The 24457-nt window shown below is 48.6% G+C and overlaps 2 protein-coding genes across 2 annotated transcripts in view; one reads left to right on the top strand and one right to left on the bottom strand.

Moving 5' to 3' along the window:
* LOC144152304 (uncharacterized) overlaps nucleotides 1-24457 on the bottom strand; it is a gene marked incomplete in the record, with an annotated part of 411486 nt that overhangs the window by 45036 nt on the left and 341993 nt on the right. The window contains 1 exon segment of the mRNA XM_077683551.1: nucleotides 13706-13846. Within this exon segment, the coding sequence (XP_077539677.1) occupies nucleotides 13706-13804 (99 nt within the window).
* Nucleotides 1697-3277, top strand: LOC144152515 (chitinase-like protein 4). The gene has a single exon (XM_077683807.1). The coding sequence runs from the start codon at nucleotides 1697-1699 to the stop codon at nucleotides 3275-3277; it is 1581 nt and encodes a 526-aa protein (XP_077539933.1).

Raw genomic sequence — 24457 nt, forward strand, 5'->3', positions numbered from 1 at the left:
GGTCAGCCTTCGGTATGGATTCAAACGTTATTTGAAAACAAAGTCATTGCTGGCAAGCTGTGAGCGAACTTCAAACGCAAGAAAAGGCATTACGCAGAATATCTTACTAGTACTGCAGATGCATCATAAGAAGGTTACGTTTTAATCCTGTTGGTACGCGGGTTAAAACAAAAAGAAATAAGGTGATACACACATGCGTGCAACGGAAAAAAGACATGTAGCGTTATGCGAAACGGCCCAGCCACATGGGCGCGTAATATCGACGTACTCGCGCATCGACGTAGTTTGGTGTAAAGAGCGCCATACTTTTACGCGTGCTTACGTCGGTGTACGAGTACACCATAATTACGCGCCCATAAAGTTGGACCCGGGAGATACGCGTCTGAACCGGTAGGCCTTACTTGCCGTTTTAGAGCAACTAACACTCAGCGCTGACTGACTGCAACGAAATATCAATGATTTTAAAAACAAAAATCAATCACAGGGCCGCACACAGATGCTTTTTTTTTCGGGTGCGGTGAAGGAGAGGTTGCACCTTACGAAAAGAGAAAAGTTTTAAAGCAGAGCTTTATTACTTTCGTCCAGCGATGTCGTGGAGGATGCGCAAATGACCTTTTGACCGGAGACGCACATTCCGGCGACACACCCCTCGAAGCGCATCGCCTGATTCGCCGGGCCCGCTGTTGGCGCCTGCAGGCACTGACAGCGGTCGCCACCGCCGCTGCGGCCGAGGCAGACAACCACCCCCGCAGCCTCCCATGCATGCGGCGCTGGTCGTGTCAGGCAACGTGACTCGTCTCGCGCCCAGCGAAGAGGACGGTTCGTTCGCCATTAATGAAAGCCGCGTTCGCCCGGCCTCCTTTTGTGAGCGTTGCACGGAACCGAACGGCTTTGAGACGTGGTCGGCAATGCAGCTAAATCAAAGGTTTAGCCAAGCGAAAGCAAGACTCAACCAAACTAAGCCAAGCTTTTGCTTTGCATATCCAAGGTTAGCTGAGCTAAGCCGCAGCCGTTTTTTTCTAAAAGGAACACGACCTTTTACACACTGCAAGGACAATTTTTCAGGGGCGGGGGGGCGGAACACTCAACCCCTCCACCTTGCTACGTCCCTGGACTCACCCGGCCGCTGCGGCCGCTTTTCTGGTGTAGGCGAAAAGCGAAAACGTCCGTGTGTCCAAGATTTCGGCTCACGTTAAAGATCCCCATGTGGTCAAACTTAAACCGGAGCCCTCCACTACGGCGCGCCTCATCGTCTGTGTTGTGTAGCTTCGGCGCGTTAAACCCCCCCAACCGAACCCTGGACTCACCTCCTGCGTGGTCCTTGCTTTTCCACGTGGAGCTTTGAAAACATTATAACCTTTGAGATGTTATCTCTGTCTTTTGACAGGGATAACCTTAACCACCGGCTGGGCAGAACAAAGGACTGTCGGGCTATGGTGACGGTGACGATATGATTGGCGCGAGCATTGCCAAGCTCGAAACGATGTGGCCATCGTTATGTAAGTTGGTTAGCCGGCATATTGACTAATTTTAAATAACAAATACTACTTATCCCGAGCCCAAGTTCCAGCCATACTGTTCACAAGAGCTGTATAAATAATATGTGCGGACAAGAAATAAAGGAAGCAAGCACTAAGGAATATCATCATCAATCAATCAACATTTTGGGGTATGCGGGAAAATCTGCCCTCGCAACATGGAAACTAAGCCAGTCGCTCCCTTTTCTGCAGGCCTGGAAAAAGTGACTACCGCGACGTCATTGCTCAAGTGTGGAGCAGTCAAAGTCCAGAAGAGAGCGCCAAGGCCCAGACAAAGAGCACCTGGACCGCAGCAGCACCGCACAGTGTACTACGTTTGGTTTTTTGGCAACCTTCTGTGGGCCGTTCTTGCTTTCCCTATAGGAGTGGGTGTGATTTCGCTTTCGCGTAACTACCGATTGTACCGCGATGAAAAGTTCTACGTCACAGACCCAAGACGACGGTGGAGCCAGCCATCCGTAACAACGGTGGAGTCGGATGAGACTCCAGCGGCCAGCTTTGCCTCGACGTCCCCACAAAAGCCGTACCAGGCGTCCGAAGAGTGCCGCAAGCCGAAGATGTTCCCCGAAACGGCCTGGAAGCCACCGTTCACAGATCCTCTCGAGGATTACCTGGCCGTTGAATTGGTGAAAGGGCCCATCTTTTGCTTCTTCAATCACACCAGCTACCGCAGAAAGAAGGAGTGGGCGTTTCGCGCCGGCCTTATCAATGGACATATCTGCACACACGTCGTCTACGCCTCCGCAAAAGTCCTCGAGGACAAGCTGTCTAGTGCTGATCCTGGCTTTGATCTCGTCAAAGAAGGCTTCAAGAACTTGGCGCTTCTAAAGACAAAGTACGCTCACCTCAAGGTTTTGGTGTCGTTCGGCGAATACGAGCGCGGCAGCGCGAACCTTAGCGAACTTGCGGCGTCTCCGACACGAAGGGTAACGTTCTCCCAGAACGTGCTGTCTTGGCTGCTCGAAAACGACTACGACGGAGTGCACGTTCACTGGACCGTGCCTGACGCTGGAAGTTGCGCTTCTCCCGAGGATGTGTCGCGGCTCGCGAAACTTGTCGCTACCCTTCGCTCTGCATTGACTCCCAATTACACGGTCGCGCTGTCCGTTCCCCCGTTCAGGTCAGAGAGGAAAGGTTACGTGTTCGATGATCTCGTTCCGAACGTCGACTATTTCATCCTCCAAACGCACAGCATTTACGGTCCAGAGGCAAGCTCGACGCACTGTGCTTCTCCGTATGCCAGTGATGGACCATCGCTCACTGCGTCTCTGACCAGCATGATCGAAGACATGCCTTACTACACCAAGGAGAAAGTGTGTTTCAGCCTGTCTTTCTCGGCGGTATCGTTTCGCCTTAGTACTCCTCCTAAACGGCCGGGTGCGTCTGTAAGGGCTGTTGGGCCGGGCATCGAGGGAAATCACACTCACACCAAGGGCCGCATGGCTTTCTTCGAAGTGTGTCTTCTCACCGACTCGGACTCCTTGCTCGACTTCAAGGAGGTTTGCTCGTACATGACGTTTGGCAAGAACTGGGTCGCCTACGAGAGCCCCGTCTCTCTGTCATCCAAGGTGTCCGAGGTGATCCGGAAATTCAAAATATTTTGCGCTGCGCTGTGGGACATTGATATGGACGATACGAAAGGGATATGCCGCATGGGACGCACCCCACTTCTTGCGGCTGTCCACAAGGAGCTATTATCAGCCTTAGCGCGCAACCGAACGACGGTAGAACCGAAATAGCGCGTGGCAACGCGTATCTCTATTAGAACTGACGGAACCTGCGCACGCTTGTATACATATAGATGCATACGAGAGTGAAATAGCGCTGCATTCATTTGTCTTGTAAGGAATTTCACGCTGATGATAATTTTGACTACACCATCCTCAATCATTTTCAATCAACCCTTTCTATGTAGCAACGAGTTTAGCGTACTGCTGTTCACATAGGCTGACCTAACTGATCATGAAAGTATTTTCTCTTCCTTGTTTTTCCAAACCCTCCGGATGACTGCTAACTAGTTTTCCGCGAATTGAATCGAACCCGCGTTTTCAGCCTGCGTGCTTGCGTTCTTTTACAGTATTACATGGTGCTTTGCCAAGGTTAATTGATTGCAAAGAACGAAGTCGCCTCTTTTTTTTTTTTTTTTTTTCTGTTCACACAGTGAGTTTTGGGTGTGCTGGGAATCAAACAAGTGCTCGTGTTGTGGGTTAGAAATATACTGCATCTTCCCTGTGTACACTCAGCATAGTGGGTCCTGTTCGGTTTCCGCTTTACTACTTTTTGCAAGTGGATTTGTTCTGGCACATTTATCATAGGGTATAATTTTTCAAAAAAGTTTCGGTGAGCACTCTGTGCCTTTTAATGAACAAACAATCAGTTAATTGCTGCGCTGTAGAGGACGTTCAAAGTTATAGATATATAGGCACCACGAGGGGGTAGTTGGGGACTAAAGTGTTGTTTATTGCAGAATTTAGTAAGTTAAGGTGCGATGGTTACGTTGTCGAGACTGTACGACCATCGCTTTATATGAGTCAGCTGTAGAATTATTACTTGAGCTGGCCCTTGCTTTTCGTAGTTTTCTTAGTAATTGTTCCGCATGAACAGGGCTAGAACCGGATTCGAGTAACAAACGCCTTATTACATGGTGCGTAGACACTCGAGCCCGTTCGAGATGCGACGCTTCTGAGCTCCACGCCTCAGGAAGTGGAAGTCCTCTGCTGCTGTACTCTCGGCAGCATCGAACAAAACCGGCCGCTAAACAGCTTACAGTGAGCACCCCATAATGAAATGACTCACTGGGACCAAGAACACGAGATAGGAGACACAATAAGGATGATGCAAGACCGACAGCGTTTGAAGAAAAGTTTACCGGTGCCTTCCTTTCGCGATAGTCTAAAACGGCATGCGCAGTTCATGGGCTGGGAGCCAGAGCTACTCACGAACACGATGCGGACACGCAAAAAGCATCCTGTGCGTGCTTCACACGGTGTTTCTTGCAATCTTGTAGATAAACCTTCGCAACGGCTGTCTGTCCCTGACCCGGACAGACTCACAAGGCTACTGTATTGAACATCGGACAGGTTTAAGGATGATCTGTGAATCCCATTTGCAGAGTCATCACATATCTAACGTTGTGGTAATGGTGGGTGAAAAATAATTTAAGCCTAGTGATGTCGGAGTGATCTCTCAGTGCGAGAGACCGGGCTACTACTGTTCTGTTTCATCTCTGGAGACCAGGAGTGGCGGGGTATCCAAGCCGGCGCTGGTCGTCAGGTTCTCCGACAGCTCAGGGAGTTGGGGGGGGGGGGGTACATAGGTGAAAGGGCTGGGTTATTATGTTTGCACACCAAGATCATGTGGATCAGTGTACATGGCTAACGTGCACTGCCGTTAGAAATCCATCTTAGAGAATTGTCGCGACACAGCTCCTATGAAAAGGTGGGAGGACGGTGATCCCAATCATATTCATCCCTGAGTGTCTGAAGGTATATACGCCCCCATTCCCCACTTCTCCCTCACCCCACTTGAATGGTGTCGCACTCTATCAGTGGGGGCAACCTTGACTGTCCTGGAGCCGAAAACGTGAATGTCCGCAATGTTTATGGAACATGATCTGATGGCCGCGGGTGGGCCTTCGCTTTCAAAAATATACCAGGACCGAGGAGGGATCACCCGATTACACCTATCGGAATGGTCACCGGTGTTAAGAAATTAGGGAGAAGCAAGTGTTTAGCCAATAAACTAATCTGGGAGAAAAACGCAGGAAACCAAAAGGACCGGAAGGCCTCCACTTATAATACAGAGGCGACGGCGGGGCAGCAGAGGTAAGTAGCCACCTTAGCAGAGGATACTGCAGTGGATTGCACGAACGGCGGAAGGAATGGCAGCCATGGAAACTGCCAGGAATTCCGAAATTAGGCGCACGCGCGCGGGGCTCGCCGCACACGCGTGCGCGCGTTGGCGTGCTGTCTAATCGCGCGAGTGCGGGGCCGAAGTGAGCGCGTTTTCGGCTTGACCTTTGCACCTGGCGAAGACACACCCCTTCCCGAGATGAGCGGTCGATTACTAGCGCGGCCGCACGAGCGGCGCCCGTTGCCTGCGGGTCCAAGCCCACTCTGGCTGCTGACTTTCTTATCGCGGGCACTGAAAGGAGATGAAAGGGTCTTGCATGCTTTTGAATTGACGTAATACAAGGGCAACAGTTATCGAGACGAGATGTTTACTTGTGATCGAGGTGGTTTGTACCTAGCCTGGCGCAGCAAGATTCGCATTTGACACATCATAACACGGTTCTAGAAGAATGACGGATTGCAAAAGTGTTCGGAATATCTGCATTTTTTTTTTTGTCGCCATCGAAGGCTTGTGAAGAGGGCTGTGCCTATGATAGCAAAAACTGTGAAGTTCTGCGAACGTTTGTCGGCCACGATAGTGACATCCAGCTCCAATGAGCGATTAGTTGGCCCGAAAACGAAAAGAGATGCTTTGGTCGTCGCACCAGCACTCTTAGAATAGAATTCGAAAACAGGAGAGGAGGCCGAAAGGGTTAGGAGGGTGCTGCAGTATCAGCATTGCTATGCCGCTCCGAGATCGCGACTGAGCATTTTCTGCGTTTCGCCCGCCTGCGGCCTGCTGTCGACTCGGTGCTCAGTGGTCGAACCCGCGACCGCGGCCCTGCCGCTGCTCTTCAGCTGGCTACGTAGTCAGCAACAGCGGCAAGAGAGGCACGCGTGGCGCCAATCAAAGCGGCGCCGCTGGGGGGCGAACCGGATCTGCGAGCCGGACGGAAGCCGGCGCGTGGTGGCGCCGGTGGGCACGCCAGGTCACGACGGGGTCCGCCGGAAACGACCCGCAGAGGTCACGGGGGCCCATCGACCATAGAGTACGCCGGCGCGCGTGGGCCGCAGGCTATAGCCGCCAGCCTTTGCGTGGATACGTGCGATGAGATGTCAGTGACGCTTCATCTCCTCGACACATCGCTCATTTCGTTTCTCCGATTATAACTCCCGCGCTTGGTGCTGGCATACGGCCCTGTGCATATTTCGCATTACCAATGACTGCGCGCGTTTGGTAATGCAAGGCATGACGCGGGTGCATTGAAAAACAACTGTTGCCGGGCTCATAGCTGTCTGGATGAGGGAAATGTTGCATTGTTGGCTCTTACCTCCGCACAGAGAAGCACTTGCTTTGTGTTTTAAATACCCCCCTCTCTCTCTCTCTCTCTCTCTCTCTCTCTCTCTCTCTCTCTCTCTCTCTCTCTCTCTCTCTCTCTCTCTCTCTCTCTCTCTCTCTCTCTCTCTCTCTCTCTCTCTCTCTCTCTCTCTCTCTCTCTCTCTCTCTCTCTCTCTCTCTTTTTTTTATTGCCCTACTTCGCCGGGAATCTTAAAGTGAAAATATGGTAGTAGCCCTTTCCCTGGTCATTAAATTGAGTCAACGCAAAACAATGGAGGGACAGGCAATAACACAGGCGGAATCTAAACGTAATTGTTAAAATACGTATGCCATCGCAACCTGCTGAATACCTCTTTGTACAACACGTCCGTGTACGGTGCTTGAATCGTATGGCTTGTGGGTGAGCTCTCTTGGTAGCGGGACATGTAGAGCTGGCCATGTAAGCAGCAGTACTCGGTCAAGTCACCTCACGCCAGGTCAGGCGTTGCTGAATTAACTTTTCGGGATTTTGTAAGTGTTATCTTCAAGTCCGAGAAACCACTTCAAGCCAAACCAAACTGACTAATCTTTTTTTTTTTTTTTTTGCTTAAAACATTTTCTGTCCTATTCATCACCGCCCGCAAGAGCGGAGGACAGGTGGTGAGAGGTGCGAGTCATGATGATGATGTCGATGCGTCGTAAAGGATAAACGCAAAATTTTCATTGAATTCCGACATGCGCTACATCCCACGACACAAAAGGAAATTATTTTCTCGTTGTAGTAAAGGTATACTGATATTGGCAGAAGCACGTGCGCTTGGTTTCCATGTACGTACGTATGAATGGGCTCGTTTTGTGGAAGGAACGACCATTTCCTCTTCAGGCACGCAAAAGCCCTACTGGTCGCTTTTTTCCCCTCGGCGCCGTGTGCTTCCATTCGCACAAACGCCTCCTCGGTACCCGTAAGCAACCTTCGGAAGAAGAGAAATTCGCGCACCGCGCGCAGTCCACGCAAAGCCGATCCGGCAGTCACGCTTACGCCCGTGATCTTCACGAAGGGCAACGGCGGCGGGTGATGGTGACTCTCTCTTTTGCGCTTCCACGCTTTTTCTGGGGACGCCCTCCTTCGCTCCCGGGAACGGTACACACATCGATGACCTAGACCTCGAACTACAAAACACGCAGCGAACAAAGCGAGAGTCACGAATGAAGCAGAGTAGGGAGTTTTTCTGAATGGACCTGTCTGGCCGCCCGCCTTCGCAGCAAACTCTACTCGCCAACGCCGGTCCCTGATCGAGCGGCGAACTTGCGCCGAGTCTTGATCGTCGGTTGGAACGCAAGAATATTTATAAGTAATAACACAAGCGCAGTAAAAAAAGAGGGGAGGTGTGCGGCGGGAATTCAAGCGCATTCTCGTCTCCGACTCGGCCGCCTCCTTCCAGTTTTGTTCGTTTGCACTCGGTTATCCGGCCTTTTCGTACGATGGCGTGCACGTATAACGCATTATGTACTTTTGCTGTTGAGTTGCTTCTATTGCCTGGCTTCGGCGTCCCGCGGCGAAGCGTGCTTTCAAGGGACCCCGCGGTATCACGCCGAGCGGCACCGTCAGAAAAGAAGAAAAAGAAAAAAAAAATACCCTGCGCGGCCATAAAGTTCCGCCCAGCGGGGCCGGTAGGAAGCGCGACTTCTGAGGCAGCCCAACCGAGTCATGCCCGTAAAGAAGCGAGCCGAAATGAACAACGCTGCCGCCCCTACCGCTTCTCCTCGCTGATTAGACAGGAAATAGAGAAAAAGAAGCGAGGGCTGAACCGAGGCCCCAGAATTATTCCTCCCGGAATGAGCATACTCCGGCGATGTCGTGACCCTTGCAACCCGCGGCCCTCACCCTGTTTCTCAACGAGCGCGTGCCCCCTTCCGCCCCTTGCGCTCCACGACAGCGATCACAGACACGGTCTCTCTCGCCTGCGCCACTCCTCGTGTTTCTGGCCCAGACGTTCCCTTTCGTAGTACTGCAGCTTTGGATTCAATAGGGAGTTTTAGTATAGCGTTTTAGCTGTAGCGTTAACGTTTTGCGGGCCGCTATCGCGAACGGATAGCGCCTCGTTATGCTACGGTTAGCGTGCCCGCTAACGCTAGGGCGCGCTAAAGTGGTGCTTTCCGCTATACTAAAACTCTCTAATGACTCGTACTACGCAGTTGCTTTCGCCGGCGCGTTAAACCCTACAATCAATAAGTTCACAGCGCTAAGCATGGTAAGCACGGTCTACGAGGTAATTGCAAGAAACGCCGCTTAGCAGATTCCTGAAGCCGGGAAAGGCGTGCGCATCGGGTCACACTTCAAGCTCGCGAGGGAAACCGACGAGATGCTTACGCATTGTTACACATACATCAATAAATCCTCAATTATTGTTTGTTTCGCAGATAAGACTTTGCATGGCTTTATGGCCGCCTTACATTTTTGCGAATATATTCAGCGTTTAGTTGCTAATGCTTGACTGAGACTGTGTGCCATGCACAGTGTGCGTCACCATCAGCCACCAAGTGGTCACAGTTGTACAAAATGGAGGCTCAACCACGTAGCCTCAAGATAAGAATGTCAGCTTCAAGATGAATTATGTATTGAAATTTGGTTCACGGAATGGATTGATATTTTGATTGAAATTGAGGATTGGTTGCGACGAGGGCAGTCGTATGCTGTTGACACATGAAGGAAGGTTTAGCCGCGGCAAAGAGACGAGCTGCGTTAAAAACAGCTGTTACGCGAGGAACTGAAATCATGACATTCTGTAACAGAATATGGTTAATAATTTTTTCCGAGAGTACGTGCATACTTTCATCCTGACGCATCACCATGCATTCTCATCATCACCTCACTAGCCATCCAGTCACGTGATGAGTGGTGGTGTCGTGTTGCTCCTCCTTATAAGGGCTGTGACTGATTAATAGGCAGGACTCTCCTCTATCTCTCGTAAGAGTCGACATATCATTATTCCCATGATTGATCGATTGAATGATCCGTGTCAGTCCCTCATGAGGAGAAGTACTCAGGCCTGTCATTCAATATTCACGTTAGATTAGGACTATTTAAAGGAGGAGTAAGCCCGCGCATGTGTGTGTATTGTGTATTGTTGGGAAACCATTTCTCGGGTCGGGCACCAGAGCTTGCCGTCGGCCGCGTGCCTTCCCTGGCCAGCGGCGGTGGTGACAATAGCAACACTTGGCGCCCCGCACGGCAAGCTTCGGAGTCGTGCCTGCGCATCATTGTCATGCCCTTTTGTTGTGTCTGACGACGGTAAAGATGTGTTGAACGAGCCACCCGACAGACGTCTTCCCGGAGCTTTGAAATCGAAAGGACAAAGAGGGCTCCGACCTCAGGCGGATCGCCCCAGTGGAGGCAACCTTAAACTGGATGATTTGATTGTAGGGTTTGACGCGCCGACGCGACGCAGGCGATGAGGCGCGTCGTAGTGGAGGGCTCCGGATTAATTTTGACCACCTGGGGATCTTTAACGTGCGCCGAAATCTCGTACACACGGGCGTTTTTGCTTTTCGCCTCCATCAGAAAAGCGGCCGCCGCGGCCGGGAATCGAACCCGCGACCTCGTGCTCAGCATGTGTGTGTGTGTGTGTGTCTGTGTGTGTGTGTGTGTGTGTGCATGCATGTGTGTGTGCGTGTGTGCGTGCGTGCGTGCGTGGGTGGGGGCGATACTATCAGTGCCATGAATTTTGTGACTGGGGCGTCCTGACGTCAGCCGAGAAAAAGGGTATAAGGGAACGGACCCAACGTGCCTATTTAATCTCTCGTGCGCAGGAGCGCACTGCCTGTTCTCTGAGATGGAGATGTAAATACTTGTACATAGAGTTTTCTCCTCCTTCAACTTCATCATCATGACTGCTCCGGCACGACACCAACCATGGTCCACTTCGACCACGCTACCCTGGTTCTCAACAGTATGTGCATCCCTGCAGCTCTCATCATATTTAAACGAGACCGACGTAAGGTGTCATCCAGGCAAGGCATCAACTACCTGAACCAAAGAAAAACAACAAAATGACCCTCTGATGATATGAGGTGGTGTTATTTATGTATTTACGTACGGATGTATGTATGTATGTATGTATGTATGTATGTATGTATGTATGTATGTATGTATGTATGTATGTATGTATGTATGTATGTATGTATGTATGTATGTATGTATGTATGTATGTATGTATGTATGTATGTATGTATGTATGTATGTATGTATGTATGTATGTATGTATGTATGTATGTATGTATGTATGTATGTATGTATGTATGTATGTATGTATGTATGTATGTATGTATGTATGTATGTATGTATGTATGTATGTATGTATGTATGTATGTATGTATGTATGTATGTATGTATGTATGTATGTATGTATGTATGTATGTATGTATGTATGTATGTATGTATGTATGTATGTATGTATGTATGTATGTATGTATGTATGTATGTATGTATGTATGTATGTATGTATGTATGTATGTATGTATGTATGTATGTATGTATGTATGTATGTATGTATGTATGTATGTATGTATGTATGTATGTATGTATGTATGTATGTATGTATGTATGTATGTATGTATGTATGTATGTATGTATGTATGTATGTATGTATGCATGTAGGTATGTATGTGTATGTATGTGTGTATGTATGTATGTATGTGAGCATACGTACGTACGTATGTATGTATGCATGCATGCATGTATGTATGTACGTGTGTGTGCATGTGCGTATGCATGGTCGTATGTGTGTATGTATGCATGTATGTATGTATGTGTGTATACATATGTGTGTGCGTTTACACTACACACGCACACACCTCCGGAAAGACAGCGCACCTGCGCACGCAATTTATGCCTCGTTCCCACACTGAACCTCTGCTGTTCGGCCATTTAAGCGATCTCGGCGACTGCGCGCGGAATTCCTCCATTTTCTCACGAATCGATATCACCTGTGCGTGCCTGCTCCTTTCGTCTTGCGTGCCGCCCGCACGAAACGAGGGGGCCGAAGGAATGCGCGTCGTGATGCCCAGCTCTCGGATCCCTGAACGACCGTGAACGCGAAGGGAGCGCATCACGACTTCGGGCGGTGGCTGTCGATATGAGGCTCTTTGTTGGTGCGTGCACGTTGTACGCGGACACTATGATGCTGCGTGTATACGTTGCGCGGGCCGGCTCCCCGAAATTCCTACTCCGCTGCCCATTGAGGAACAGGTGGAACGGCGGCAGGTAGGGAATTCTCTCAGCGTATACCGGACGGACACGACCGCGCACAATTCGCCTCTCACCCCCATCAACTGAAAGGGAAGTGTCCAGCGCTGTTGAAAATCAAGTATGGAATCAAAGGCAGCTAATTGACAACAAGAATTAAGCAAGAAATTAAACAATAATTAGACAAGGCTCACATATAAAAGAAGTGGGATATCAAGAAGGAATATTTTTTATGTAAATGCAATAGGCAATGCGTCGCTTTTGCAGGCCCGTGTGGTTTCCTAAGTACAGAAACCTGCATAATAAGCAGCAGAGCAAGTGCAGCTGTAGAGAGCGAAATTGCATTACGTGTATCATGATAGACAGAAAAGATGTACGCATCTATTCCCAAATAAAGGCAACGCCCGATTACCTGGTGCTCCAAATGATATGGTTAGCGGGGTTCCACCTTGAATCCCATGAATGTCAATAAAAAAGATTTCGGCTGTTGGAAAAAAAAAGCACGAAAAAAATTAGGACCACTTAAATGAAAGCGAAAAGAGTGTAATGCTCGTTCTCAGATTGTCGATGATCGCGTGGCATAGTCTCGGCCACAGCAACAGTTGCGATAGTCCACGCACACCGCGGTAATCCAAAACAAATTGAAAAGGCCTGTGCCGGCATAGATTTAATCAACGATAAATTTGTCTTGCACGAACCGGATATCACTGGCAGGGTAACACACCTCGGCCAGCCCAGAAGTAATGTCGTCGAGAAGTACAAACGCCACACGACGGTGCACAGACAACTCCAGCCACTTGGATTGCGGCTGGTTTTTCGAGGTCCGTAGTTTAATGTGTTTCGGGCTAAATTAGGACAAAATGAGGAGCACGGATTCGTAACGTCCACCATGATATCACCAACCCTGAAATTTCCGTTTCGGATAAAAAAGCAGAGACGGGCCGGCGAACATATCGGAATTAAGCCTATCAAGCTATATGCGGTCCTCCCAGTTTTGCCTTACCGTTTGCCACTATTCATAAGTGCACATATTTTGATAAGACGCTATATTTTTTTCGCCACGAATTTTCAAATCACGTTGCGTTCTGTGCTTGTAGGTACGAGACATAATGTCACGTTGGGCGCCTAATTCTGTGCGCCAAAGCCACAAAGATGGAACGTACTGCTTTGGCACCATCTGTTTGAAATCAATATAAAGTGTTGTGGGGGACAAACTGCGCATTTCTGTGGCCGAGGACCACGAACGCACTCCGCCGTTATGGCGCATATCGCTCCGCATTTTCCTCTCCTTTGTTGTAGTTCTTGTTGCTGTTTCTTTGGTATGCGGACGTACGCGGTGTCGCGCAGTGTGAAGGGGAAATGAGCGCACATAGGGCGTTTAGCGAGAAGTCGTGTCGCGCTGGCTGTATCCTATACAAAAGTAATGGCGGACAAGAAAAAGAAGATGACAATCCAGAAGACACGTGAAATGGCGCTCGCTCACACAGAAAGCGTTACTGAGACCGCACCAGGATACGAGCAGGCTGCGAGCATGACACAACGACGTAGAGTCGCTGTAGGCGTTCCAGGAATGTGCACGTCACCAAAGGAACCGGTGAGCAGTGCATAAGCCACCTCAAGAGCCCGGGGAATCGGCACCGGCAACAGCATCGAGAACAGCGCGCCTCCTTGCGGAGCGCCTTCCTTGGGTACTTTCATTTCGTCTATCCATTCGCTGGTCAAGGACCTACCTTCTGACGTTTCTTCGTCGCCGACCGCCTATAGGGTCAAAACTTGGCAACCTGACTTCTGCCGATGACGCCGTACAATGGCCTGCGGCTATGTCGCCGGTGACAGAACAGCCCCGTCGATTACAGGCCACGCGCGGAGACATGACTCCGCCCCGGAATCACAGCGCCCATTGTTGCGGGCCAACCTGCGTAAACGCAGAGCAATTTTTTTTTAGAAGACGCGCGCTCAATGCGTAACAAAAAGACGGCGAAGAGAGGGTGGCAAATGACGGGAGCCAGAGTGACCAGTGTGTAAGAAGAAAACAAAACAAATAAAATAACGAAAAAAAAAATGAAGCACGCTGGAAGGAATGCAACGCGGGGGCGAAAGACGGTGGTCGCGGATGCGTCCGGACAAGAACGCGTTGCGCTGAGCACAAAAGGAACGGAGCGAACGTATTTACGGTCCAGCCTCTTCCATTGTTGCAGCCTCGTATGTAATTCCGCGGAAATACCCGCACGCATCATTTCTTGTTATTTTTGTTTTTTCTGTTTTCTTTTACTGTTACCGGTGCCAGATAGACAAGGAATGTGAAGGGCAAAGTTAGTGCGTTCGCATATTTGAAACACGTCCGCGCAGGGGCACCATTTGCACGCAAATAATTCGCAACGTGGCGAAGCAAGGCAGGGAATAAAATTGTCACGTTCACTATGAGTTCTTCGTCTGTGGTATATGAACAGGATTGACCGTGAATAAGCGCCGTGTGCGAGCTGAATTTCTCTTAAGCGTAACAGGCAACATCGCAAGCGCTGCGGTATTAGGTAATGGCTAAACGCAGCTGAGACTGGCGCGCAGTGTGGCCCTACAAACGGTGAGTTGCTTAAGTCGACTCATTCATTCATTCATTCATTCATTCATTCATTCATTCGTTCATTCATCCATTCATTCATTCATTCATTCATTCATTCATTCATTTCCACAGCCGAATACAATACCAGAGTGCAACAAGGTCGAAAACTGGGCTAGTTGGTATACATTCATGATTAACCAGCGCAAACTAAACGGTACGTAGAGCTTGGCGCTGCTTTGACGGATGAGTCCATGGTCCTAAAATAATTGATGAAATTGGCCTAATTTCAAAATTGTAAATTATGTGGCCCAAGCTCAGAACAAAAATATGCATGTAAGTCCGCTAACACGCCAAGTCCACGACAGTTGTTTTTTCTTTTTCTTTTCTGCCCAGCTATTCCTTGGGCCTTTTCTTCCCCCATCCCCAACCCACAGCAGAGAAGCATGTAGGCGTCTGTAAATGCCGGCAAACCTCTCTGCTTTTCCAATAAAGAGCCTTCTCCCTCTCTCTCTCTCTCTCTCTCTCTCTCTCTCTCTCTCTCTCTCTCTCTCTCTAAACGGTACGAGAGAGGAGTATACAACACGAGCGCAGTGCTCGTGTCTTTTACTCCTCTTTCGTCCCGTTTAGTTTGCGCTGGTTAATCATGAATACAATACCAGAGTAGCCAAATATTTTTATAAGCAGGGTGCGGGACAAATGCATGGTCGATGTGCAGTAGGTCGCAAAAAGGCCTCGGAAAAAGCTCAGGCACATTTAGGGATCAATTTTAAAAGGGGGAAAAAGCGTTGCTCTAAGAAAATTGCTCGGAAGCTAAAAGTCAGGTTTTTTTTTACATATCAGATATAATAGGTTATAACCAAATTCAAGTAGAATCAAATTTCCAGTATTATTCCAGAAGTGTATTAATTGCGCACAACGTATGTTTATTTTCATGCAGGTGAAACACAAAAAAAGTATAACCCCTTCCCTACGGAAACAGGGATGCGCGCTTAGCTGGACCTCAGGGAAATCGAAAACGACCAAAATCGAAATGAATGATTGCAAAACGAAAACGAAAGCACTTCTGCCAAAATGAAAAGAGAATGACCGAAATGAAAACCCAAAGCCATAGATCCTTTTCTTTCAAAGGATTTTAAAATTAAATCTCTTGTCTTTGCCTTTTTCATAAATTCTATCACGCACGCCTCCTCCCTCTGCTTTTCTCCCGCCCACCGGACGTCATATCACACAAGCCATGGCGAGGCAGTTTATTTCCTAGCAGCCCGTATTTCAGTCCATATGCATTCATTCTTTGTGCAAACAGCCAAAGAACGGAATATCCGGCCCACCGACGCCATGCACCACTCCGACCCCACCCCAAATTCGAGAATTTCATCGATCACCTTCTCAATTGGCGTAACAGCCCACCCCTCATGTAATACCCATAAACGGGGCATTTGAGGTACAAAAAATAAATAAATACAAGCTTTGCTTGAAAACGCCGTCTGTGCGAAATTCGGATTCTCGTAAGGGTTAGCTGCGCCGTATACGGCTATTGCACAAAACCTTATTTGATTCAGCTCCTTAATTAAGGCGCGCACGAGTAACGGCAGATAGCCGCGAAAAGAAGCGAGGTTGACCCCGGCTACGTCAGGGGTGGGTACTGTTAGGTCCTAAAGAGCTCAAATAAATCGCCGATTACCAGCTTCGAGAGACATGAAATGATGATGATGATGGTTGCATTTTAATGGCGCAAGGCCAACTGGGGCAAAGAGCGCCAAAAAAAAGATGGTTAGCTACCACATATTAAAGTCAATACTAGAAGTGAATAGCTCCAGAAGTAAAAACAAATAAAGACAATGAGGATGGCTGGTGTAGAGGGCCAGGTTGTGATTATGCATGATACGATATGAGATTCAGAAATTTAACTTCTGATAGATAATTAAAAACACGTTTGATAATAAACATTGGTTCATCGCCTAAGAAGTGCGATGGGTGGAGTGGGATTTGTTGTCTGTAGATTTCTGGAAAGTGTTTGCGTCGTGTGGTGTGAAGTGCCTTGCATGTTATTAGTATGTGCACTACGGATAGGGCCTCTCCGCACCTGCCGCACTGGGGTCTAGGAGATCCCGTCAGCAGATACGAGTGAGTTGCATGCGTGTGCCCCATCCGTAGCCTAGCCAAAGGGACTTCTGTGTTTCTGTTGTGTGAGTCAGCTGTGTACCGTCCCAAGTGTGGCTTTATTACATGTAGTTTGTTGTCTGTCTGTTCGTTCCAGTGTGTTTGCCATGTTCTGCGCAGATGTTGTCTTATGTGTGGCTTGAGGTCTGTATATGGTACGCTTGTTATGTCTACAGTGTTCCTGAGTGCAGCAGCACCGGCCCTCTCGTCTGCCAACTCGTTCCCAGCGATCCCAGCGTGTCCTGGGACCCAGCAGAGGAGCAGCCGATGCTTCTCCGCATACACCGACATGATAGTGTTGAATACAAGATTAACTATGTGGTTTTTGGGGGGTGTATGCGATGACAATGCGCGAACAACACTCAAAGATTCTGTGTAGATGATAGAATTGGGAATTTGATTTTCAAGGATATGTCGTACAATCAGTAAAATCCTCTTACTCATAAAAGGCCAGGCCGAAGGGTGTCGCCACTAACCAAAAAAGAATTGCAGAAGCTTAAGTGGGAATATTCGGATGAAGGCTGAAGCCGCTCTGCTATACGCCAGGCTCCTTCAGATTTGGCTTCACTATTATTAACGAACGCATTGGTGGGAAGGCTTTTTTTTTTCATGCGAAAGGGCCTTTTATTAAATACCTCTATAATACCGTATGTAGCCCCGTAAAGCGCTATACTTTATTATTATTTATTTTTATTATTTCATTTCACAGTACCTCACAGGCTATGAAGAGCATTTCGTGAGGGGGGAACAAAATAAAACAAAAATACACAGCGCAGTGCGTTGAAATTCCATTGGGGCTAAGAATAAAACAACCATAAGACATCATGAATTTGGTAATGCAGGGTATTTTAAACATTTTGGCATCCGATGCGGTAAAAAATTAAAACAGAAGCAATGTGAAATGGCATAAAACTTTATTATGTGACAACATTATTATACAATTTTGAGCAAGTGTTATTGCACTTTAAGTAGACTACAATATCAATTTTAAACAAAGGAAAGAAAAAAAAAAGGAAGTTTGACAATATGACATTAACATTAGGATCTGCGAATAAGCTTCAAGCAAAATGGCTGGCAAGCCACTCATGAATTGCATCACGGTTCGATAAGCAGGCGATGGCGTTTGGAAGATCATTCCACAATGAAATGGCACATGGCAGGGCAGATAAGTTGAATGAACGTGTTTTTTCAAATATTCGCTTGAAACTGAATTGATTATGAAGCCGTGCTGACATGCGTACAGGTGCTTCCAGAGGCAGTGGGGAAGGCATAGCTGAATTTATTTATGTGTGCAGAAGACAGAGAAGAGCGATTGAGCGGCGGAGTTTCTAACAGCTGAATTGACTAGTCCGGCGGTATAATTCCGAGAAATGAAACGGGCACCTCTATTTTGAATTGATTCTAGTGTTCGTACTAAATAAGCTTGATGTGGGGACCATACAGATGAAGCAAACTCTAATTGTGAACAAACGCCTGTGTGTTCGAGATTTAGGCGCACGTTAAAGATCCCCAGGTGGTCAAAATTAATCCGGAGCCCTCCACTACGGCGCGCCTCATCACCTGCGTTGCGTCGGCGCGTTAAACCCTACAATCAATCAATTGTGGACGAACGAAAGTTAAGTAGGCTAATTTACGGATGTCAGTAAGTGTGTTACGCAAGTTTCGGCGTAGGTAATCTAATGATTTCGATGCTTTTGCACAGACTATGGTTATATAGGACGACCATGACGAATTAGATGTTAAGTGTACTCATAGGTATTGCATGACGTTGCCCTTGTCAAGTCAGTGGTATTGTGAGAATATGTGTGGTTAGAATTATTTCGTTTGCGAGAGAAAGAAATTATTTTACACTTGAATAAGTTAAGGGTCATTTGCCAGGTGTTACACCAGTTATAAATTATGTTTAGGTCATTTTGAAGGGCGATATGAGGAGTGCTTATGGGACAATATATAATGCAATCATCTGCAGAAAGACGCATGGAAGACGATATATTAGTAGGTAAGTCATTATTGTAAATTAGAAAGAGTAAAGGGCCGAGGACACTACCTTGAGGGACGCCCGATGTGACGTCAGTGAAGGGGCAGCTGAAGCCATTGACTATTGTAAATTGCTGGCGTAACGATAAGAAATTATGGAACCACGATAGTGTAAGGGAGTCTAATTGAAGGGACGATAATTTAGAGATGAGGCGGCAGTGGGCGATGTGGTCAAAGGCCTTAGTGTATTCTAAAAAATGCAATCGGTTTGTAGATCGTTATCCATGTTTAAGTGCAAGTCAGTCGTGAATTCAAAAACTTGAGTGTAACATGAGAAGCCTTTTCCAAACACGTGTTTATTAGTGAAAAAGAAATTGTTAGACTCGAGGTGATTGTAAATGTGGGAGGCGATGACATGCTCGAGAAGCTTGCAACGAGACCGTTAAAGCTGGCTTCACTATTGTACACAAATGCTTTGCTGGGAGGACATTTTTGGGCAAATGAAAAAAGTTTGATATCAAAGTATGACGGCCCCAGGGCCTCTTATTACATTTACATAAACCGCATGTACCCCTAAGTAGCGCTGTATACGACCCCTTTTAAAGGCAGCTCCACAACAATACAAAAATGCATTGCTCGGAAGATACCTGTACGAGACAGTTATAGGTCTTAGATGAAGATGTGAAGGCGCAGGGGCATATATTGATAGCATTTTCGTGCGCGGCGAAAGTGTGACACATCGAGTGTTACCTACGGGCAGAAGTGCTTCTTCGTTGAGTCCACAACAAAACGCTTTTCACAGGTGATCTATCACTGCGATTGTGTATTTTCAGCCCTTATTACGATTTGCTAGCTCTATGAACTATCATAGCTGAAGATCTGGTGAAGGGCATCATTAGCTCGCTTCAGTGCCTCTTTATCCATTTTAGGAAAGTCAGCAAACGCCCTGCATTGTTTTCTCTTTCAGCACTAGTAGTCTGCAGTACCGGCCAAGACGTGTGCGATCTGGCCTATGAACCAGTTCCCACCCCAAAAATGGGCTCTCGAGAAGTGCCAGTTTCAGTAGCCGGGCCACGCTAAACGATACAAAGTGGTCTCGGCAACAAAAGAGCGGCCTCACTCATAAGCTGTTCCCACGAATCGCGCATGAAGCAGTGAAGCATGAAACACTGCCGCGACCCGAAATCCCGGCACCGTTTTACCGCGTTAGCGGCGCCTAAGACCACAGCAGGTAAGCCGCTGACCTGCGGCAGGCGCTGTCAAATCGGAACGAATTCCATATGAGCAACCGTGTAACCTTTTATCTGGTCCCATGCACGCACGCGACTGTGTTCCTATTTAAGTCGGGGGAGGGTCCCGCTACGAACACTGCCATCCGACCCTGCATAAAAATAAGGTCCGCATTGCGTAGCGTGAGAACGGAGGGATTCGAGAGGCTTCGTAAGGCTCGCTCGCTTCCTCATTTTATGCTCCTGATGAGTCCGTGGGAAAACGGAAGACAGAAAATGGGGGAAGGGTGGCCCTGACATTCGCAGGTACTTCTATGCGTGTGCAATCCAAACGCGGCTGTAAGCTGCGGTCAACGTGTAATTGCTCCTGGTCGTTACTTGAATGAACCGCCTTGGCGCCTCCTCAGGAACCACTCCTGAAGTCGTCTTGGCGAGGGGGCACCCGCACAAACACCGCCTCGCCCCGTTCCTTTCGGCAGTGCGGGCCGGTGTCGATAGATGGCGGCACATGCCTTGGGTTGGTGCGCCATTCGGTGCGCGCAATGCAAATAAGAATCGGAAGAAAGAAATATGATTTAGTTGGTAGCATGGCTTTAGCTAACTGTATTGCCGTAACCGAACAGTTAATATCAAGGTGTATTTCTCTGCTCTACCTTGCGCAGACATTTTTCCATCAGCCGGAAAAGAGAAAAATAATTGTTGAGCACCTGAACCATACCGAACGGGTGACAGGGCGGGGACGAAAAAGGAGAGGATATGGTGGGTGCAAACGCTTAACTTCACATACATAAATCCCCCATTCCCACTCATTTTCATTCCCTTCGAAATAACGAGCCCACGGCCACTAGAGGTTCTGTTAAAGCAATTGCTGTCGTCTTCCACGTCAGTTCTGTAAATTGGACAACTTGAGATATGAGCGCAGCTCAGCGAAGTCGACGCCACGTGGCGGACGGTGGCAGGTGCCCTGAGTCTGTCTAAATACCGCTGCGCGAGAGAAGACTGCGGGCCTAGCCGATTCCTCGAGAAGTGTCGTCACAGCAAATATAAGGAAATGGTTCTCTCCATTTTCGTGCGTATATTGTTGAGGCAAACAATTTTCTTTATTTCGAAGCAGCTTACGCATTGCCTGTAAGGAATCTTTAGTGTCAGATAAAAATATTTGACATGTGTAACTCATTGAGCCTTGCAGATTAAACATCGTCTGCGAAAGATAATTAATCTAAGACGATGGCCGTACGTGCTGCATGAGGCGAACACTCCAGCGTTGTCCGTCGTTCTGTGGTTATACAATTCCACGTGCGCGGGCCATCCCCTAAATAAAAAATAAATCTCACAATTATCATGTGCCCCTCGTGACTCCTTAAACTGGCTGTGAAAACAAAATACAAGTTTGGTTGATTAGAATGCCTGTTTTCTTTCATAACAATGACCCCAATTTTATCGCCAACTTGGTATAAATAATGGATATATTAAAGAAAACATGTGAAGCACTGGCGACTTCCTAGCCACTTTACGGCAATATTCTATGACGTTACAGAAAAGTTGCCGCAAAGTGGCGAGGGAGGTGATTGGCGGTCGCCGAACTCACCCATCGCTAAGACGCGTGACCGGATGAATGTAGTGAGGTCTCCAGTTCCGTTTGATTGCATCACTTGAATGCTAACGTGCTGTTAACACGTTGATAACTATGATTTTGGTGCTTTCCTATAACACATCCCTCCTGCTCATAACACGTCACTGTAGCGCGAAATTTGAAAGTTCTTGAATATTTCCTGAATTTTCTTTGTTCGGTTAAAAAACGTCTTTCATGGCTGGAATGGAACTGAGTGCTGTACTGAAGCATAGTCCTTTCAAATTAAACAAAATTTTATTTCGTCTTCATGGACCCTTTAACGCGCCAAGGCAAGCCGTCAATGGTGTTCATCGGAGCTGTTATAGTGTATCACGCCGTGCCTTGCGATGGAAGCTGCTTCGACGTTGGGTGTGCCGCCAGTTTCTGCGGCGGCTGAGCACAGTCCACCACGCAAGTACGTCAACAAGGCTGAAGCGCAGAAGGTGTTTAAGGCAGCGAAGAGAGCCAAGCTTTGAAGTCTGGGTGTCGTTGACCCCCATAACGAACACGCAAACACGCTGTAGCGACTCAGAAGTCTTTTATTAGTATCACAAAGAAGTCATTAATGGTTTTGCAATACGCAGACCTAAAGCAGACCTAGCAGACCTAAAGCAGTAAGCAGACCCAAAAACACCGCATATTCTTTTTACCCGAAATTTTGCTGCGTAACGAACTTAGTAAGCAACAAAGTCCTCGCTGATCGCCAACTGCAGTTTGGGTAGTTCTCTTCCTTTCTTTGCTGCCTCAAGCCTTTCTACACAAGCACCCCCCAAGAAAATGTAAAGCCCGCTACTCGAAATTTCTGTATACAGCAGACAGCTTTTCACAGACACGCACGTGGCTTTCGGAACGTGGGTGTGTGTGTGTGTGTGTGTGTGTGTGTGCGTGCGTGCGTGCGTGCGTGCGTGCGTTCAGCCCTCCCGGTCTGAAGTAAAATGGGTTGATGGATTCAAATGCCAAATCTACGGGCCCAAACCCCGCTCGCCAGGAGCTTCATTACGCGTCCTTACAGGATGGCATACCAGGTAACCGCACTATGTACTTCTATTGTACGAGTGCTTAAACGAGCCTAATATCTGCGCCGACGACTTCCAAATCTCCGCAAAGATAAAGCCGGCGTAATGGGTGGCTTCCTCGGGAGCATCTGAAAATAGACCAGCGCCCACTTTCCAGGGTCGTGAGAAAGCGAAGCGTCCCACTGACCTTGGCTCGCCGGCGCGAACAGCGCGTCTGATGACTCAGCGAGCGCTGCACAGTGTCCGTGCACACCGTTGCGAGTATCGTTCACTTGACGCCGACCGCCGCAAGCAGGTCAAGACGCGCCAGTGTGCGGGGGCGATACAGGGTATTTCCCACGCCGCTGTAAGCGGCCGAGCCCAAGACGCAATTAGGAACATCTTTGATTCGACGGCGCTCGTGGGAAAACGCGACGCTGGGTGGAGGTTCGCTCACTGCACCACCAAAATATTACCTTTATCACCGGCGGCACCCGCGGACTTCATACGGTCCAGTTAAGAAGGCAGGAAAATGTTTCTTATAAGCTGCGGACGGAGGATCATTATGGGTCGGGATGGATACTACAAAGCCGCACTGAAGAGTGGCCTATAGGATGTAAAGTTATTCGGGATGAGCACCAAAGCTACGGGTTGATCTGGAGTTCTCAATAGCGCTAGTGTGGAGAGAGAGAGAGAGAGAGAGAGAGAGAGAGAGAGAGAGAAGGGGGGGGTACTCGGAATCAATGGGGTTCGGCTGGGTTAATTTTTGTATTTGTGCGAGGAGGAATATAATCGCTGAGAGGAAGACGATTCACATAACCGAAAACGGACAATGTAGGTGAGCGCATTATCATGATTCTCGTAGTGTCTTGAACAAATAAGACATCGTAAGCGGTCGGAAATTTGTATTTGAGAGAGGGCAATAAGAGTTGGTGCAATCAACGCTTCCGGCACGCACGCTTACCCGAGCTACGCGAGGCAGTAGCGGTCCCAGAGAGTAGTTTTTTTTTTTTTTTCTGTGGGGGGAGGGGGGATGGGGGCTAATAAAGAACCGCTCCCCTCCTTGCACCAGTTCTACGGAGGAGGTGATAGCCATGCAGGCGTGTGCGCGTATGCGATGTAACCCGCTTGCGCACAAATCCCTCAGTGACACATCGGTTTTTGGCCCCCCTTAGGCGGTACAACGGCTGGCTCGAGCCCGCGCATTTCTGACGGTCGCAACACGTTGGCGACCTCGCACAAGTGGGATGCTTAAAAAAAACCAAAAATAAGAAGCTGAGGACCTCTTTGGGGGGGGGGGGGGGGGGGGGGGGCGATTGCTCCCTTAGCCTCCACCCCCCCTTGGGACCGCTACTGACGCGAGGCCGTTATATCAATAAAAAGCCACAACATACACGCGAGTTCATCTACTACATAGGGTGAGCCGCATATCTACAATAAGGTTAAGCACAAAGACAAAGCGAAGCGTCTTGACAGCGCTATGCTACGCGAAGGCCTACAGCGGCAGGTCTGCACGCTGAAGTTTCTGTCTGCTCTGCAAGCAGCCGGCCCGCTATTGGCCGTCCGAATAAGCGACACGTGAAGAAGCGCAAATAGGCGAGCACGCGGACATTGCAGCGACCGTTATCTAAAGTGGAACCGCAGTAAGCCGCGCTCTTCTGCCAGCAGAGATATCCACACGGCGGGGGGTGGACAGAGGCGTGGACCAGCTTTATTGCCGTTCACGCAATCCATCACCCAGCTTCTCCGCCGCTCACGTCACAAAACTTCCACCGGCTTGATATACTGCCCCGGCGTCTGTGGTGGGAACAAGAGACCTGCTTTGAGACTTCAAAAAAAAAAAAGAAAAGAAGCAGAAGAAGACAAAACAAGGTCGGATCCCTCAGCAGCGGCACTTTACCTACACAAACACCGAGCAGAGTTCGCCAAGAAGAAGCTGGAGGGGCCGCGTGAGCGAAGGCAGGTTTCGCCTGTGGCTGGTGCATGCGGCAGG

This window comes from Haemaphysalis longicornis, unplaced genomic scaffold (assembly GCF_048455015.1).
Source record: "Haemaphysalis longicornis isolate Haplotype H1 unplaced genomic scaffold, Haemaphysalis longicornis Haplotype H1 scaffold_9, whole genome shotgun sequence".
NCBI lineage: Eukaryota > Metazoa > Arthropoda > Arachnida > Ixodida > Ixodidae > Haemaphysalis > Haemaphysalis longicornis.

Coding starts and splice junctions, on each gene's coding strand:
- LOC144152515 (XM_077683807.1), top strand. CDS start 1,697: ATGGAAACTAAGCCAGTCGCTCCCTTTTCTGCAGGCCTGGAAAAAGTG.